The 19,397-nt window shown below is 34.3% G+C and overlaps 2 protein-coding genes across 3 annotated transcripts; one reads left to right on the top strand and one right to left on the bottom strand.

The window, feature by feature from the left end:
* The first annotated feature begins 472 nt into the window (after positions 1–472).
* On the top strand, positions 473–6,507 carry LOC112508676 (ferric reduction oxidase 2-like). The gene is made up of 10 exons (XM_025113369.1): positions 473–513; positions 1,449–1,601; positions 1,827–1,932; positions 2,040–2,100; positions 2,344–2,407; positions 2,484–2,671; positions 3,824–4,171; positions 4,512–4,755; positions 4,823–5,532; positions 5,986–6,507. Exons 1-10 carry the CDS (start codon positions 473–475, stop codon positions 6,123–6,125), a joined length of 2,055 nt encoding a protein of 684 aa, XP_024969137.1. The 3' UTR covers positions 6,126–6,507.
* A 69-nt stretch (positions 6,508–6,576) lies between these two features.
* On the bottom strand, positions 6,577–11,392 carry LOC112508747. Of its 2 annotated transcripts, none has more exons than XM_025113475.1 (4): positions 11,030–11,392; positions 9,865–10,051; positions 8,084–9,762; positions 6,577–7,996 (listed from the first exon to the last, which is right to left on the bottom strand). In XM_025113475.1, exons 2-4 carry the CDS (start codon positions 10,033–10,035, stop codon positions 6,853–6,855), a joined length of 2,994 nt encoding a protein of 997 aa, XP_024969243.1. In that variant the 5' UTR covers positions 10,036–10,051; positions 11,030–11,392; the 3' UTR covers positions 6,577–6,852. The 2 variants fall into 2 exon arrangements, with proteins under 2 accessions (XP_024969243.1, XP_024969244.1); XM_025113476.1 differs by having other exon boundaries at positions 9,865–10,048.
* Positions 11,393–19,397: the final 8,005 nt, after the last annotated feature.

Below are 19,397 nucleotides of genomic sequence, written 5' to 3'. Positions count from 1 at the left end.
ATCAAAATGATGTGGCATCCACATCACCTCATTAAAACCACACAAGCAAAAAAGTCAATGGGTTAACCGGTTTAAAAGATAACAGGTTATTCATTGCTATGATGGGTAGATTTTTTAAAGTACAATGTCTTAATAAAAAACAATTTGAAAGTACATTGTCGTAATAAAGAAAAACAAAAGTAGAATGTTATAATAAGAAATTTTATAAAAGTAGGTTGTTATTTCATGCATTTAACCCTTTTTTATTTGTGTTGAAAAAGAAAATAATTTTTCATGTTATTAAAAAGACAAGAAAAGAAATTAAAGATGTCATTTTTACTAACATACCCTTTAAAAACATAACCTTTTGAAAGTTGTATAATTTTAATATAAAAAAAAAAATTAGAGTTTTAATGTCCCTTTCCTTCATAAATAATGGTTCCGAGAACACGTACAAGGGTGAGAAACTGTTTTCTTAAGAGAAAATTTAATCATGAATGATCCAAACGAGATCATGGGAATGTGGATTGTGGGGTATGTAACGAATTTTTTTTTTTTTTTGAAGTATATAATATTTATATACGGCAAATGCAACAAATAAACTCACACCCCCTCCTCACCTATGGTGAGATTTGAACCTCTGACCTCCAAAAAGCCAAGGGCTACGATACTGCTAGGCCAAAGGTCCTTTGATAACACGACTTTCTATCAGTATTATCAACGATGGTGTTTGTTGATAATCTTATAAATGAAGCAAATATACCAAATGTAAAGGGTTAAAGTTGTAGGTTTGAAAAAGACTCGGATCAAACAAATAAAAAAATCCGGACCTTTTTATCTCAAGGAAAAGTCTAAAAAAACACAATGGACTTTAGTGTTTAGAATGATTAAGTCATTCGATAATTTTTTGGAACAAATAAGTTCTTGGACATTTCAAAACATGTTAAATAACTCATTAGACTTTCTAAAACATGTTAGATACATTCTTATGACATATACAATTGGTTAATGTGGTAAAATAATGCAAAAAGTCAGAAAAAAAAACAATAGACTTTCATATTTTGAACGATTAAGTCTCTAAACATTTTTTGAACCAAAAAAATACTTGCATCTATAAAATGAAACAAATATGTCAAATGTCCAGCTTCGCAAAAAGGCAGCAATTACTAGCAGCTTATTGATCACTGAAAATTACAATATTTAATTAAATACGCAATTTAATATAATCATTAAAATAACTTTGAATAATAACAAAATAAGGGAATAATAACAAATACAAAAATTGCAGTCTTGAACCATATGTGAGTTGTTATTGTGTGAAAGCTGGCTCCTAATTTGTTCCACCCTTTTGAATGCATATCTATCAAATTTCACACCATTTCTATATAACAAATCTCTCTTCCATTTCACTTGTTCCATCCAACAAAAAGATTCAATGGAAACAAGAACTAATTCTTGGCTTTTTGCAGGTATGATTCAATCAGCAATAAGGGTGGTGGTAATGGGGATTTTCTTGGGGTACATGAGCATATGGGTGATGATGCCTACAAGCACATATTGGCTACATTGGTTGCCCCATATCCATTCCGCCACTCGTTCAACCTATTTCGGCCAACAACAAGGTTTGTCTCCCTCACCGTTGCCAAATCACATGCTTATGCAGTCCTTGCTAGTAGCTCGCTTTTTAAAACTAGTTTAGGCAAACTAATAGCATGCTACAGATATGAAGCTGCAACCTAGGAGGCTGGCCGAATAGTGTTCAAAACACGCCTACGTGCGATCACCTAGTAGACAGGCCACATACCGTTCAAGTTAAGCGTCGTTGATGACATATGTTATATGTGCAGGAGGGAATATTCTAATTTACACAACCCCAGTCGTCCTTATTGCAACTTTGGCATGTACATACCTTCACCTGGAAAACAAGTCTGCCCACCATCCAAACAATCAAAGGTAATCAGTCGTATCCTAATTTTAGACGTTTCTAGTGGGCGGTACTCAGAATCTTCTTTACCAAGTCAAATTTTATGATTTTTTACTATATGCAAACAAACGTTCAGAGTCTCTTTTTTCAATCGCACACTTTTCATGGAGACAAACGTTCTACTCATTGGGGTAAAGGTCAGTCCCACCCCTGGTGGAATATAAAGGGATTGTTTGGTTTTGTTTGGCTTGAAATATGAAAATTAGAGAAAATAAGTGATGTTTCACCTTTCTTATTAATGTTGGCAAGTATCTCCAAGAACACTCCAATGGCATTATGGAGAAGACCAGCAATCGTGAGAGGGCCTCTTGGGATTGTTACTTGGACAGAGCTATTGTTTCTCTTGATGTTCATGGCACTTTTGATTTGGTCTATCTCAGCTTACATACACGCCATGTTTGCCACCATCACGACCCAATCTGCATCCAGGATGGGAGAAAAAGTGTAAGCAAACTCTTCTCAGAATACTCTTATATTTGTATGAAACATCCATATATTAAACAGATTACTTTTTTGGCAGGTGGGAAGTGAAGTTAGACAGTGTAGGTCTAATGCTGGGACTTGCTGGTAACATATGCCTAGCTCTTTTGTTCTTTCCAGTGACCAGAGGGTCATCAGTGCTTAGGCTCATTGGTCTTACATCGGAATGTAGCATCAAGTATCACATATGGCTCGGACATACTACTATGGTTTTCTTCACTGCTCATGGTTTATGTTATACCATTTTCTGGGCTAAAACAAACCAAATTAAACAAGTACGAAAATCTCCTTACTCCTCTAGTGTATTTGCTTCACCCCTATGATATTAAATTATGTACGCTTAATAACCAAAGCAAACAAACCCAGTATATCCCACCTGAAGATAGGGTCTTGGGGGATGTATGCAGACATTACTCTGTCTCAAGAAGGGGCGTTTACAATACGCTTACCAGCAAGAGATATAACTCACTTACCTTATCGTGTAACATTCTCGGTCATTAAAATGGATTGTCAGAAAGCGTCTTAAAACCGGTAAGCGTTTTCCGGGTAAGAGTCGTTTCCCTCACTTACCGAGAAAGACTCCCAGTGAGATTCTTGGTTTTTGCTGTACTCAATCTGCAAGATAAGTAACATCAGTAACCAGACAAGTGTTTGGTCAACGGCCCCTAAATTGTGTACTTTTATCACTCAAAAGTATTTCCACTGTCAGCTCATGAGAAAAAGCTTGGCAAGCCCAAGCTCATCTGAGTATAGCCATTTGACTAGCCGAGCAGAGCCTAGCATTGCTTGGGCTTGGTAGGTCGCTGAACCTAAATGAGCCCTACACGATCCACTTAACATAATACATATATTTTTAAGTTGCTATGTTTAGCCTCTTGAGGACTGCTAATCATTCCTCCATTTCAAAAAAAGTGTCCACATTTCTATATTAGTTTGTTCCAAAAAATAAGTGTCAACTTTCAAAAGGGCTTACTTTCCAATTCTACCCTTAATTATGATATGAAGAAATTCATCATCACCTCTACTATTAAGGGTAAAATTGTTATTTAGTTAATTAGAAAGTGTATCAATTACAAATTTCTAATACCGTGTGCCTTTTCATTATAGACATTTATTTTGGGAAGGAGTATAATATTTTGAGAGATTTCCATATGTAATTTTATTTATATAGTTTACTTTTAATTTTATAGCCCCACATACTAAAATTGCCTATATATCTCAAGCAAAGACTCAGGTTTATACAAGCCCATAAAAACCAAGAATTTACAAGCTGAGGTTCGGTCTTTTGGCCAGCCAATCCCCAAGCCTACAATTTTTTCACAAGCTTGGGCTAAGCTGGGCTTAATAAAATACACCACTAAAACAATCCTAAAAGCTAAGATCACTTATGTCTAATACAGATGGTGAAATGGGAGAAAATTGGCATATCAAATGTAGCAGGAGAAGTAGCTTTGCTTACAGGAATTGCAATTTGGTCGACGACCATACCTCGTATTAGGAGAAGCATCTTTGAGCTCTTTTTCTACACGCATCATCTCTACATTCTCTTTGTGGTATTCTTTATACTACATGCTGGATTTTCTTATTGTTGGATCACGCTTCCTGGCTTTTACCTCTTTCTCATAGATCGCCTCCTACGATTCCTGCAATCCCAGCAAAAAGTTCGCTTAGTTTCAGCACGAGTATTACCATGCCAAGCTGTTGAATTGAATTTCGCCAAAACCCCAGGTAATCTGCAGAAATTCCATGGCTTTGATACAATGTACTGTGCTCAGCTCAAACACTTTCCAGCCAGGGCCCAAACCTTCCAAGCCAGCTTTTAGTAAGCAAATATCCTGAGACGTTCCGGCTTTGGGTACAAAAATGGGCCTGATCAGGCTTATCCAGACTTTTCAGGCCAAGCTTTAAACCAGACCTTAGAAAAACTTGGCATGATCAGGCTTTTTGCCTAGACAGGACTCACTAAGGCCGGGGGTTTTCTGTGCATCTCTAAAGAATGACCTCTCAAGAAAGAACTGCCAAAACTTCATGGAATCACATTCAATAGCATCATGTTTTCGATTTGCAGGGCTACATTACAACTCAATGAGCTCAATCTTCATAAACATACCTAGTATATCAAAACTCCAATGGCATCCATTTTCGATAACCTCCAGCAGCAATTTGGATCTTGAGAAGCTAAGCGTCGTTGTCAAAAGCGAAGGAACATGGTCACAGAAGCTGTATGAAGAACTCTCCTTGCCTTCACCGATCGACCATCTTCAAGTCTCTGTCGAAGGACCTTATGGACCTGCATCAACCAATTTTCATCAGTAAGCAAAATATAAACTCAATAAATTAAGGTTCAGAATGTTGATTAAATAGATATACATAATGCAGGTATGACAACCTCGTGATGTTCAGTGGCGGAAGTGGAATCACTCCATTTATCTCCATCATCCGTGAGCTTCTATACATAGCTAACGAATCCAGCAATTCACCACAGGTTCTTCTTATACCAGCCTTCAAGAAATCAGCAGATCTTGCAATGCTAGACCTTCTCCTTCCTCTATCAGGCACCAGCCATGATCTATCTCGCTTGCAGTTACAAATCCAAGCATACATAACACAAGAGAGAGGGCACACAACAGAAGAACAGCAGTTTTACCGAACCATATGGTTCAAGCCCAGTGCTCTTGATGCACCAATTTCTGCAATTTTAGGCAGAAACTGCTGGCTTTGGCTGGGAGTGATAATTGTCTGCTCTTCTGTCATTTTCCTTGCACTCATCGCTCTTCTTACACAATTCTATATATATCCCATTGATCACGATACAAACATGATATATTCATATTCTGTAAGGTCAGCATTTAATATGGTATTGATATCCATGTCTATAGCTACAACTGCAACCATAGCTTTTCTGTGGAACAAGAAAAGAAATTCTACAGAAATGAGGCAGATTCAAATGACAGATGCACCAACGCCAACGACATCTCCAGGGATGAGTTCTTGGTCCTATAATACAGATAGAGAGTTGGAAAGTCTCCCTAGTAAAACTTTCATTGGTTCTACCAAAGTTAACTATGGAGAGAGACCAGATTTCAAGAGTAAGCAAACTCACTTCTCTTTAGATTACTGACTGAATTTATGATCTAATCTATACACAGAATAAGAAGATCANCAGATTTCAAGAGTAAGCAAACTCACTTCTCTTTAGATTACTGACTGAATTTATGATCTAATCTATACACAGAATAAGAAGATCATATCTTTTACACTGTTTGCAACATCGGGTTGGGAGAAGGGAAATTATGGTAAGAAGCGTAAGAAGAGATCTCCAGCCTTGGATCAATCCTAATTGAATGTCAACCTACTGAGGTGCACCGGGATGCACCGGGTCAATTCCCTTCTAAAGCGCAATTCATGGGTGGGCATGAGATTAGAAGTGATCAAGAGTTCACATCTCTTCTTACGCTTCTCATCATAACTTCCCTTCTCACACGATCCTTCACCTTGCAACATCATATATATATAGATATACTTATGTTATCCGTTTGCAGAAATACTAATGGAAACTGAAGGATCCAGCATCGGAGTTCTAGTTAGTGGTCCAAAGAAGATGAGGCAAGATGTAGCAGCAATCTGCTCATCTGGGTTGTCAAAAAGTTTCCAGTTTGAATCTATCAGCTTCAGCTGGTGAGCCAAATAGATAATTTAAGCTCAAATCATATATGATGTGATGGTTCTCCAAAATGTACATTCTATCTAGATGGATGTCATTCTGTGTATTTTAAAAAGATTTTAGAGTACAATGAAACATGCCTCTTTTTCCCGGTGTAAGCAGTTTCTTACCAATTCACCATCAAGCGTGCAGAAAAGCACGACAGCCCATAACTCCAGCCCAGAAGCTGGTAGACGTATCTCAGACCCCTCATGATCCTAAGCCAAATAGATATTATGTTTGCAGAAACTGAAGTTTGCAAAAATTTGGGGCAAGGAGGAATAATAAATAAAAGGGATACCAGCAATCTAGTATACAGATGCTTTGATATTAACAACTGAATGAAAACAAGATGGTAAGGAAATGAAGTCCTGCTATGAGTTAATTTGCTCAGCTTCACATATTAGAGTGGGGATTCCCAGAGAGAATACTCAAAATGGTATTTTCTTGAATTCGATTCAAAATGGTATTCAACCAAATAAGAACAAGACATCAGACAGCACTAAAAATTGTCCTAAATACCACTGCTGATCAGTACCCTAGCAAGTTAATCTAGAAGTAAACTAAAAAAAGTTATAGTAATAAAAAAGGAATATATATAAAAAGACCAGAGGATCAAGAATTCAAAAATCTTATATGTACTAACTAATGATCCTCTTGTCAAACTGACATGGAAAAATGCAGACCTAACCTAAGGCAAAGAAAGTTATCGTTCCCTTTGTAAATCATTTTTACGAAAATCTCCCTCCCCAACTGACAAAGGAGCTGTATCCCTTTCAACTGAATCTTTGAAGCATCTATTTTCATTACGTGCATATCTGAAGCCATTATCAATATTACGAGGGTTGCGAGTCTTGAAAGATTCATCCACATCATACCTACAACGCCTCCCTCCATTCATCATTCCATATTTGTCATCATGTATCATGCTATCGTTACCATTAGCCTCAAACTTCTCTCTATTCGGACCAAGCTGTTGAAATCTCCCAGGACGTGGAGTAGGGCGGAAATGATCATTTGACTTCAATCTTCCAAGATATCCACCTGCTTCAAACTTTTGGTTCCGGTGAAACGTTCTGACTGGTGACGATCTTCTGTCTCTAAATTGGCCATTGATACTGTTCCGGTCATCAAAGCTTCTAGAGATGCATTGTGGAGACATGCGACCCCTTGTTGGAGAGAAAAGACCAGCATCGATTTCACTGGAAGAACTGATCTTCCGTAAAGAAAGTCTCTCTCCCTGAATTCTTACATCAGGTCTATAATCTGGGCTTTGCCTTTTTGAATCCACATTCCTTTTTTTCTGAAAATGCCATGCTATGGGAGACCCTGATCTAGATCTTGACCGAGATCGTCTCCGAGATCGCGAAATATGAGCACCTCGATTGATATTGGAAGAAAAACAACGGACTTTTCTTTCTGAATAAGATGGCTCGAGGTCATGGTATTCTTCTTGAGGGGCTCTCCTCAACCCTTGTAGATGAAATCCAGATCCACCCCTACATCTATCATGGTTAATACCCCTTGCCGGTGGTGTTCCCCTACGAATACCATACGATTCATTTCTGTCAGATGGTGATGGCCTTGCGTTGAAGCTCCTGCAAACCCCCCTCGGATTATAATTTATATGTTCATCACCAGACCTTGCGGCTGAACCTCCAATAACATTTTTGGGCCTGGGGTACCCATGACTGTTTCTTGAATCCCAGCCTCCCACCGAGGAATCACCCCATTGACCACTTGCATCATTTCGGGCATGACCTTGGTAAGATACTCCACCCCTTCCCATGAACTTTTCTGGACCAAAATCCCTCTCAGCTCGCGAAAAAGAATCTCCAATGTTGTCAGATCTGCATGCAAGTGAAACATTAAAAGACAGGAAAACATGACACATTGGGTGTATGAAACACAAAACAAAATAAAATTGCAAAAGTTACCTGCTCCGTCGTATGGAAGCACCATTCTGGCGCATACCAAAAGATGTTGATCTATCAATACAAAGCATACTGGCTCCTGGAAACTCATCATGGGCTTTTTTCCTCCCAGAAAGGAATTTTTCAGGGCTGCCATCCTTTCCTTCTACGATAGCACATTGAGAATGTTCATGCACTTGATACCCAGAGGCTTTAGAGCCCAATAGATGATTTGGTCTCTTGGAGGCATCTGCTTTATGACCTTGTTCAATGTCATTGTTTGGTACAGCAAAGCGTCCATCTTCAATGATTTGGTGACGTTCAATCGATATTTTATTCTTAGCTGATTCAATAGTTTCAAAGTTATCTTCGTATATATTATCAGACTCATAGTCAACACACTCCCTTTCCTCAACTTCATTCTGGTATCTAATTGGCTCTCTTAACTCACCATCTTCAACTGGAGAATCATACCCTGCCTTAACTTTTTCTACCGTATTCCCCTCAGCCATGTGACCCCGCTCATCTTGGGAAACATTTGAGACACAACAATCACTGAGACGATCTTCTGAAATAAGCTTATCATCACCGTCACCTTTCTGAGATAGAGATCCACCTTGTACTACTTCAGAAACAGCAGACTTACTGGAAGGCTCAAAGTACATCGGGAGGTCATGTAAGGTATTTGATTCTACCTTTATAGTGGTTTCTCCTAATGAAACAGAGGCAGTTGAAGTAGAAAAGTTTTCACACTTGGCTGGATGCATAAATGAATCAACTACATCTGATTTACTTAAACAACTCTCAGCATCTGATGTCTTGCACGTAATTGCCTCCACCACCTTCCTTGAAGAAGCAAGATATGTATTTCCAAATGAATCACCATCATTATTTTCTTGAAGACCAGAAATCTCTGGTTTGCTGAGGGGCACAACCGAGACAGCAGCATCATGCTTCCCAAACTGATTCGCATGTCCTGTAACTTGAGATATTCCAGTTTCAGAGCCTTCCAAGTTCGCTTTAGCATTCCGCAAACTATCATCATAAACATCTTTTAAACAACTTTTTTCGGAATGAGGATCAACAAGAATATCACAACAAGGTTCCTCCCACTCATCCATCACAGTGTTCAAGTCCCAATGCAACCGGACTCCTTTTGAAGGAACAGCCCTTTTATCACTCCCCTCATTCTCATTATCACAAAGGTTTTGTGTAGCTGGAAATGTGCTATCTTGAACTGATGAATCATCTGATTCCACTGGGGCAATGTTCTCTTTTATACCATCAGTATTTGAATCTACTCTTGGTGTTGTGTGGTCTTCCATTGCAAAAGACTCCATGAGACCGGACCTATCATAAACAGAACTACAGCATGCAGCAGCAGCAAGAAGTTCGATACCAGAGAAGTCATTCAGATCAGAAACCTCTTTCTCCGTCAGCTTTAAGTGCTCACTGTTGATCAATCCATTCTTCGACTTCATTGCCCAGATGTTAGATGGTGAATTTGGATGGCACTGCTGTCCTGAAGCATGTTTAGTGCCCACAAGCAACTCTAATTCTTGATGGGGAGAGGAAGTCTGAGGTTCAGGTGACCTAGTCCCTTCACCACTGAGGAATGGAGACTGAAGCAAGAGTATTCTTTTCTTTATAGGAACATCAAGTACTTCCTCAGCAAAGTGTTGACCAAGAACGGCTACACCGGACTGAAAATAAGACAGATAAATAAGTAAGATTCAAGCTTTTACAAGAATATAATCCATACTTATATTAAATAAGTGGTAAGTGCTAGTGCTACAAGTAAATACCTTCTCATAATCAAAAACAAAAGAGTCTTGCATTTTATTGCCCAAACCAAGACCAATCTCAGAGCTCCTTGCCCCAGGCCTCCTTGGGCGCCTCTTCGTGTTCCTATGACCCTTTTTAACAGCTTTCCATGTCAAGTCCGAATTAATGAACTTTATAAGCTCCAGGCCCATTCTAGTATATCAGCTACTGTCACAAGGAGACCAATTATTATAAACAGCATCAAACCTTATTACAATTCACAAAATATTATTCTATACAAATCAATCGACCCTGCTATCTGCACCATAAGGTTCAAATATGGGGGATATCCCAACATCAAGGACCCACAAAAGCTGAAATTTCAACTCCAGCTTTATTATGAAAACCTATAGAAGATGGTTTAGTGTATGAACCAGATTTAGTATAGCTGTTTTAAGATGCATCATAAACATTAGTTTGTTCGTAACAAGAAGAAAAGTTGGAAACTAAATTCGTCATAGGTTCTATTGGGATCTCTTTCATATGCAAAATATGTCCCACGAAGAAGTTTTGAGAAGATTGAAATATGTCTCCCTATGTGATTAGATCTGGAAAATCCTATTTGCAGGCCAATCAAAGATTTTAAATTGCAGTCAAGGTGTTATTTCATCAACAGGTGATGAAGAATGATAATTATAATTGTAATCCTTCGCTGAGTTCTTTATAGATCTGGGAGTCTGGCCCAAAAATAGGTAGAATTTCCTTAATCAGGTCCTCAAAACAAGATTCAACGGGTCGGATTCTTCTACGAACAAGTAGTGAAACATCGCAGATCAAATCAAGAAGCTAAATCGAAAGCAAGACGACGTTGAGTTATGAGGCAAAATGAAACTTTTATGTAGTTCTTCGTGGATCTGTGCCCTACGTAGGAACAAGTGTTCCTACGGAAATCCCCTTAATTAGTTTCTAGGTTATGCGATTTGGATGGAAACAGACGTCTTCAGGTTCTCCGATTCGTCAACCCATCAAGTAAACGACGCATCTTCAGCAAACAAATCCGGAATCCAAGACATGTATTAGATCTAATCACTGGAAATTTAGGAGCTCCATCAGATGGTTACGTGCATCAGCCGGGAATCCTCTTCTTCCGTTGAGAAATAAACCTAAAAACATCTAAAAATTAGAAAACTTGTGTTCTTTAAATACCTGAGTTCAATCTTTGAGCTGCTGTCAGATCAAAAATCCAAATTAAAAACGTCTCGGCTGGTCGATCTTCAAGTAAATCCAATCAAGAAAACCCTGGAACCGGTAAGCGATGACAAATCTAGATCTTAGATCAAACAATCATAAAAATCCTTGACGATCCATGTTGAGCTTTAGATGAAACAATCGTTCGATTTGCTTGAATCAAAAGCCAAAATCAGCCGATCGAGCGTCGCTTTCTTCGATCGGCGATAACTTTAAGAAATCCGAGTCTTTGGAAGAAACCTGAAGGGTTGCGATCCGATTCGAGGGTGGTAGACTGCGGTGTTGATGGAAGAAATCGACGTATCTGATGATTTACTTATGGGGAGGTGATACCCTTGAATTTATCGTATATATCGAAAAAATTGAGAGCTAGTCTTATGTTGTACTTTCACTATTTTAGGCTTTTATTTTTCTTTTTCTTTTTATTTTTATTTTTATTTTTATTTTTTATTTTTTACATCCAAGGTAAAAAAAAAGTTTTTTTCTATTCTTTTATCTATATTTAAATTATTTGAGTTTTTTTCTGTCTGAAATGATTAGTTTTTTAAGAATATAACTATCAAAATAATAAGTATAGATCAATAGTATCGGTTGGATTCACATAAGACTCGTATGTTTTCGTGAGACCACATCTTTACACTTAAAACTTTACAACAAAACATTGTAAAAGTAAAAAGAAGCGGAACTTTCACAGTAAAAACAATGTGAAGGTTATATTCACAGCGTTTTGCTATGAAGTTTCAAGTATAAAAAAATAATCTTACGAAAACAGGTTGGTCTCACATGATCCCAAATTTCAATAGTATATTAAAAAAAATATAATATTTTATTTACTTATTCTGGAAACAATAAGAATAAGTAATTCAAGTCATGAAGATTTTTAGAAATCCATATTACTGTTTCTTGAATGAATGGATTATGTTTTGAAAACCTACCGATTTAACCTTTGCAACGAATAAATTCCATAGATTTATCTCAGTTTTTAAAATAATTTTAATTAAACAAATTATATAAATAAAAGAAGTAATTTATTTATTTTTATTTAATATTTATATTAGTATTATATTTTTTCAAATTTTAAATAAGTTATCAATACCACACGAATCCATTAAAAAAAAGTTTGAAGGGACAGAAAGTAAAACTAGGCAAAAATAGGGTTGGAGTTTCTTAATTTCAAAATTAAAATATGTCACGTTATATTTAATTTGAATAAATTAAAGTTTTAAAAACATAATTTTATATTTAAATTTCATTATCTTTTAAATTAATTTTTCAAAAATACATCTTAGTTATCGTCACACCAAAATATTAATTTGATTTACTTTACAAAAAAAAATTATTTAAGCCTCGTTTACCAAACACTTACTCGGTTTACTATCATTTATTTACCGGATATGATTTTAGTCCACCAAAAAGGTATCGTATGCAACAATTTACCGGGTAAGCGCTTACCGTGGTAAGAGTCATCACCTTCACTTACCGGGTAAGACTTTTGGTCATTGTCTCGCTCTTACCAGGTAGGATTCTTGATCCTTACCATATTCATCTGCTAAGGTAAAATGACTTGGTGTTCACTTACCCGATTAAGCATATGGTAAACAGCATTATTGGTCATTTAGGATAGTTAGATGGAATATGTGGTTTTTTGGTTGATTTATATTAATTATTATATGAATAAAGTTTATTGTGCGGATTAATTTATTTGTATAGATTGGTAAGGTTTTGTTTGAAGAGTTTTCGATAGATGAAAATAGCGTGTGTTTTTTTTAATTGGATAGGAAAGTTTGGGAAAAACTTGACTTTCTGTATAAAACTTTCTGAATAAGTCGCTTTCTGAATAAGTCGCTTTCTGAATAAGTCATTTTCTATATTATTAAACTACTACTAAACAGTCATGTATAGTTGACTGAATAGATTGTGAATACGATTAAGCTCATTAACTTGTTAACAAAACATGCCCTAACCCAACCCGACGAGTACTTAGTTCAACGACCTAATTGGTGATGAGAATGTTCGCATAACTAGGTCTCGGGTCTAGGGATAGAGATACATTCTCTCTATCCCATAGATGATGGTATTACCACCCATCCCAACCCCGGTATCATTACGTTCGCTGTTAATCTTTATTATTTCAATGTTTTTATTATGACACTGATCTTCAATTGTTGTGCATAATTAATCAATTATGAAATAGAATATCATATATTAATAACAGTGTATTAACTTATCTGAGTTTCTTCACAGAGATGTGTTTAGATGAAATCTATACAATATAGGAATTTAATGCGTTGTTATTAGGGATGGGTCGGGGTTGAGCCCATATTCCAAAGGGGAGGGGATTTGATTCCCTATATTTAGCAGGGACATGGACGGCAAAATCCGTCTCATTCTTATCTATGTACTTATTCCTTGTCTTCTATTGTCCTTCACTTATTTGAATGTCGACTTCTGACCGACACCTGAGGATCATTACAGGTGCGCAAAAAGTCACTCGATTCGATCAGCACCAACTGTAAAGTGAGATCGTCTTCTTCCAAACCATTTATCTTCATAACCACAATACCGTGTGATTTATCGAAATAGATAATAAACCGGTAAGTTCATTGGTGATTACAACGAAGAGGTGGAAACCATTGAATAAGATGCCATGTACAGTGAGCTAGCACAAATAGATATAATAAATGCGAGATTTCCTCATCATAACTATACTTAGAAGGAATGGTCTATGATCTCCAACATTGTTCAACAACATCATAAATACATACATATGGAACAGATACCAAGTTTTTTTTTTTTTTTTATTAACCTGGATATCCAACCCGCTATGCGAGCCGACTAATCCCAGGGCGACCACCTGCTTTGCAGATAGCCCGGAGTCACTGCATTTGAACCTCTGTGGCCACAAGGGGATTATGTTCCTCCTTGGATTTGAACATGTGATCTCCTGATACTTTTGACATTTGGAGTCAAGCTCAAACCAATCAGGCACCACCCTTGTGGTTAGATACCGAGTTTTAGTCATCATACTTGTTTCTACTGAAATGATTTCCTAAGATTATGTTTTTGTAAGTACATAATATTTATATACATCAAATAGAACAAATAAACTTACACACATTCCTCACCTTTGGTGAGGTTTGAACCTCTGACCTACTATGAGGCCAAAGACTCACATACCGCTAGGTCAAAGACCCTTACCTTCTAAAAATCTGTTTGTTGGCAGCTTAATAAGCTTAATGATATTTACAATTTATCCAGTCAGCTATACATAATTGTTTGATAGTGGTTTGATGATATAGAAAGTGGTTTATTCAGTAAGCTTCCAAGGGAAGTTTTTCGCAGAAAGCTAAAAAATTTCCAAACTTTTCCCTCCCGGTAAAAGAAAACGTTAATTCCATCTATGAAAAAAAAAACACTCTCAAACAAAAAGCTTCTCGATCTATACAGAAAGATTAATTCACACATACAACTCTATTCATACATGACTTAATGGAAAATCAAACAAACCTAATGCTAGTTATTGCTCATACTCAAACAAAACTTCAGTTATATGATCTGTTCACAAAGGTTTTGCCCCTATTTGACAAACATAAATATTTTTTTCTAGAAAAGCTACCTCAGTTAGTTTCTTGTGTAAGCTCCAATTTTTTTAATGTATTACTTTTTCCAACTTTGTCCCGTATATGTTGGAACTGGATAATTTTTGAACATGTTATTTTAGATCATTTTATATTGTCAATAACTTATAAGCTAATTTATATCAAACATCAGTATCTTATTAATCAAGAACTAATTTTCAACTGGCAACTAGTTTATTAACTAGTTTGGCAAATATAAACTTACTTTTATGGTTCTACCTTTTCTTTGTTGTTTCCCAAGTTGGCCATTTGAGACATTGACTCTCCCAACTTGATAACAGTACAAGAATAGTTCTGTAATGTTGGTTGGTTTCTCAATAGAATTGTCTTAGCAAGGTAGACGAGATGTGAGAAGGAGAGTTAAGGTGAGAAGTAGGGTAAACATATAAGTATCTGGTTTTCCATCTATGGCTAGAGTTTAATAAATTGATAAACATATATATGTTCACAATGTGTTTGCTTAATAAGTATCCGGTTTACAAAGTGAAACATTTTTACAGGTAACTTTTGTTTTTCACAATTAGTATTCACATTGTAAAAAATATATGTTAATCAATATTCTAAGTTTTAGTTTTAAATGAAAAAAAATCATATTAAATAACACATGATGTACTAATTCTCAACATTATATATATATATATATATATATATATATATATATAAAGAGAGAGAGAGAGAGAGAACTTTGAAAAACAAAACCCGGAGAACCACGAAAAAACGGATGAAAAAATATATCAAAATGGATGTCAAATTAAAGATAATAAAGTGGTTGTTTTTTTGGTGTAATTTGTTAACTCCGTTTTCTAGTATTTCATTAATTTTTAATTTAAAAAAAAATGAAGGGGAAATATTTGTATTTTTTTAAAAAGTTGTTATAACCACATTTTTAATCACACTCGTTGGATCATTTCAATCCAATAGTTTGGATGGATTATTCGGATTTTTTACAGAGTTCTCCTCCGATCTCATCCCTATATATGTGTATGTGTGTATATGCATAAACTAGAACACCTCTATTTTACGAAAACAAGAGAATACTCTTATCACATGTGATAACACAAGTGAGGGCACCCTCTGGTTATAGACAACTTGGCTCGCTCGTGACCTAAAGTCATGCCAAAGGTCGTTTACGTCACCAATTTAGTATCACATCAAGAATACTCATATCACATGTGATAATATATGTGAATGAGCCTAGTAGATGCGGGTGACTTGGCCTAGGTTGTGCTAAAGATCGTCCAGGTCACTAATTTAGTATACATCTATATCATGTGATGTACTATATTATCACATGTAACTGACTATAATAAAATGATGTTATTGCATTTTCCTAAAAGGAAAGTGTATGTGTATAGAGGCCTCATCAAATGCCAACCAACCAAATGTTACAAACTAATTTCAACCGTCCATATAGTCTGAGGAATATCTAGTTTCATAAATATATCGATTGTTTCTTAATATAAAATGTTAATCATAATTAATGAACTCTAACAAGGGTGGTGTCTAATTGATTTGAGCTTGACTCTAAATGTCAAAAGTACCAGGAGGTTCCAGGTTCAAATCCAATGATGAATAAAAATCCCCTTGTGGCCATGGAGGTTTAATTGCGGTGACTCCGAACTATCTGCAAAGTAGGTGGTCGCCTTAAGATTAGTCGGCTCGCATAGCGGGTTTGGATATCCAGGTTAATAAAAAAATAAAAAATAAATAAAATCATAATAAATGAACCTTCACCATTTTCATAAAATACCTTAATTGATTGGTTTATATGATTTGTAACATTTGCATATTTTATATTTGAGGCGAAGGATCCGATGAGAAAGAAAGTTATTGTGAGAAATGTAAAAAACAATATGAATTATTGATCACTTTTAATCAATTTTATAAAAATGGTGACTTATTTATCTTATTCATTATGAATTTTGTTCATACACAAATGAAAAAGAATTTAATCCCAAAAAATAGCCGAATTTAAGGGTTAAATAAAATTAAAACCAAATTTAAGAGATAAATGAAATTAAAACCGAAATTAAGAGATTAAAAAAGGAATTTTAATTCCAACAATCACGGAATTTATCTTTAAAAATGCAAATCACAAGTTTTTTTCAATATTGTCATTCATTTAGTTTTATTTAATTCATTTTTTTTATCAATTTATAATATCCAATTTAACCATAATTATTAATAAAAAATAAACGACTCAGATACATTTATAAAATTAATATTAATTAATTAATTAAGAAATTTGTATGCCTCTAAAACAAATCAATACTCTATCTTTTCTTATTTCAATTTAAATATTAAGTTTTGAATGAATATAAATACTAATTATCATCGATCACAATAATATTACCATCCTATAAATAAATTGATGGTAAATCAATTTATCTAACGCGACAAAGCAATAATTAAATTTTAAATTTAATAAATTATATAAAATAATTTGATAAATAATTTTATATGAATTTCATAGACCAACTAAAATAAAAATCATGGTAAAATTAATCATAAACTAGAAGGGTACTCGTGTAATGTATGAGACACATCTCGATTTCAATGTTTCGTCTTATCCTTTATCTATGTCGACATAATACGGTTTAATGTGGTTTAATATAAATTTGAAAATATAATAAAAATTTGAAAAAACTATATGGATATTAATATCAAATTAACAATTTAAAAGTTCTTGTTTTATGTAATTTCTTTAATTCAAATTTTTTATTATAATTTAATTTAGGTTTAATAATATATAATTTTTAATGAAAATAATTATTAAATATCTGTTAGAACTCAATAATTATACTAATTATATTTTAGATTTTTTATATTTAAAGTGATATATTTATCTTGTATTTAATTATGTTTATCTACAGTTAGTTACACAAATTCAAACATAAAACCCTGATAAGTTGTACTTACGCACAATTTACTTGTAATCTTGAATTTTAAGTAATATGCATCAATAAACAGTATTTCGTGCATACAAAATGGTTTTTAAGAGTTTTTTTTTTCCAAATGCTTTATAATATAACTAGAAAAGTACTTGTGCAATGTATCGAGACACATATTGATTTTAGTGTTTTGTTTTATTCTTTTTTATGTCGATATAATACGGCTATATGGTTTTGTTTTTATTTTTGAATAAAATATAAATTTGAAAATATCATAAAATTTTGAAAAAAATATATATTGATATTGGTATCAAATTAATCTTTTTAAAAGTTCTTGTGTTTTTGTGTAATTCTTAATTTAATTTTTTTTAATTATAATTTGATTTAGGTTTACTAATAAAGAAATTTAATTTAGGTTTAATAATATAAATGAAATAATAACTAAGTATTCTGTTAGAACTCAATGATTTTCATAATTATATTTTAGATTTTTTATATTTAAAATGAGATGTTTATCCAATATTTGATTATGTTTATATGCAGTTAGTTACACGAATTCAAATATGGAGCTTTAATAAGTTGTATTTATACATAATTTACTTGTAATCTTAAATTTTAATTAATATGCATCAATAAATAATAATTTATATATAAAAAAGTAATTTTTAATAGTTTTTATCAAATGCTTTACAATATAGTATATATATAGATTAAAAGCAAATACGAAATGATAATGATTAAAAATAGTTTTAAATGATTAAAATAAAAAAAGAACGCGGTTTCCGTTGAATCCGAAAAGTCAAAGATTCTGTGCTCCTTTTCTTTCCATTTATTAGTTTTATACATCTTTCATACGCAGCCTCCCATCATGATTCCAGCTGCCTTTCTGCTGTCTACAACTTGACCCTCGACTCCATGCACTAAACACTTGTACGGTACAACTCCTCTCCGAACATCTATCCACATACACCTCCCGAGTAAAGTATGGTTTTTAAATACCTCATTATGACGTGTTGTGGCATCAAGATTTGGGTTCGTCGTTACGTTAAGGCTTGAAGCTAGTTGACATCACCAACACATCACGCCTCACATCATTTAGAACCTTAGTTAAGAGGTGAAACCATTCGACTGAAATGGTTATTTTAATTAATTTTCCTTTATATTATTCATATAGCATTTTCGGTCATCAAAACGGATTGTTGATAAACATCTTAAACCTGGTAAGTGTTTACCAGTAAGAGTATTGTTCCTCATTTATCGGGTACGACTCTAGGTCCTTGTTATGCCTCTTATCTAATAAGATTTTTGGTCTTTGTCATCCTCAATCAGTAAAATAAATAATATCAATAAGTGTTTACCCATTAAACAGTTAATAAACAACCCCTACATCTCACAATAATTCCAATATTTTATACACAAAAAATTCGAAGAAACCAAAAGGATTTTTATAGAAAAACGACTGTCACTTTAAAAAAAAATATTTTATAGAAAAATCTAAACAAAGTTAAATTGGAGTAAATGAATATTTGGTACTTTTAGTAATCTATATATATCTATAAAGCAGAATCATGATATGCTGACGTGGCATCTCCTCGACGTAGAGATCATATTTTTCCTCTTTTTTCCACATTTTTATTTTTTTTTTCTTAATAATTTTGCAAATTAATGTTCACATTTAACTCAAAACCCTTCTCCTTCTCTTGGTACGTTTCAACTCTATTTATGTGTACATTTAACTCAAAAAACCCTTATGAATTACTTTTATTCAATAGAATAGTAAATAAAAGTCATAGAATA

Source organism: Cynara cardunculus, assembly GCF_001531365.2.
Source record: "Cynara cardunculus var. scolymus isolate 2C chromosome LG 3, CcrdV1, whole genome shotgun sequence".
In the NCBI taxonomy this organism is placed as follows: Eukaryota; Viridiplantae; Streptophyta; class Magnoliopsida; order Asterales; family Asteraceae; genus Cynara; species Cynara cardunculus.
Note: the sequence above shows the minus strand (reverse complement) of the source record. Positions and strands in the feature narration are given on the sequence as shown.

Bases quoted from the DNA above. Each gene is read 5' to 3' on its own strand.
- LOC112508676 (XM_025113369.1), top strand. From the start codon at position 473: ATGAATGATCCAAACGAGATCATGGGAATGTGGATTGTGGG. The intron at 4,172-4,511 runs GTAATCTGCAGA...TTCGATTTGCAG, and splicing joins GAATTTCGCCAAAACCCCAG to GGCTACATTACAACTCAATG. The intron at 4,756-4,822 runs GTAAGCAAAATA...TACATAATGCAG, and splicing joins GCATCAACCAATTTTCATCA to GTATGACAACCTCGTGATGT.
- LOC112508747 (XM_025113475.1), bottom strand. From the start codon at position 10,035: ATGGGCCTGGAGCTTATAAAGTTCATTAATTCGGACTTGACATGGAAA. The intron at 9,763-9,864 runs GTATTTACTTGT...TCTTATTTTCAG, and splicing joins TTGTTTTTGATTATGAGAAG to TCCGGTGTAGCCGTTCTTGG. The intron at 7,997-8,083 runs GTAACTTTTGCA...ACTTGCATGCAG, and splicing joins GCTTCCATACGACGGAGCAG to ATCTGACAACATTGGAGATT.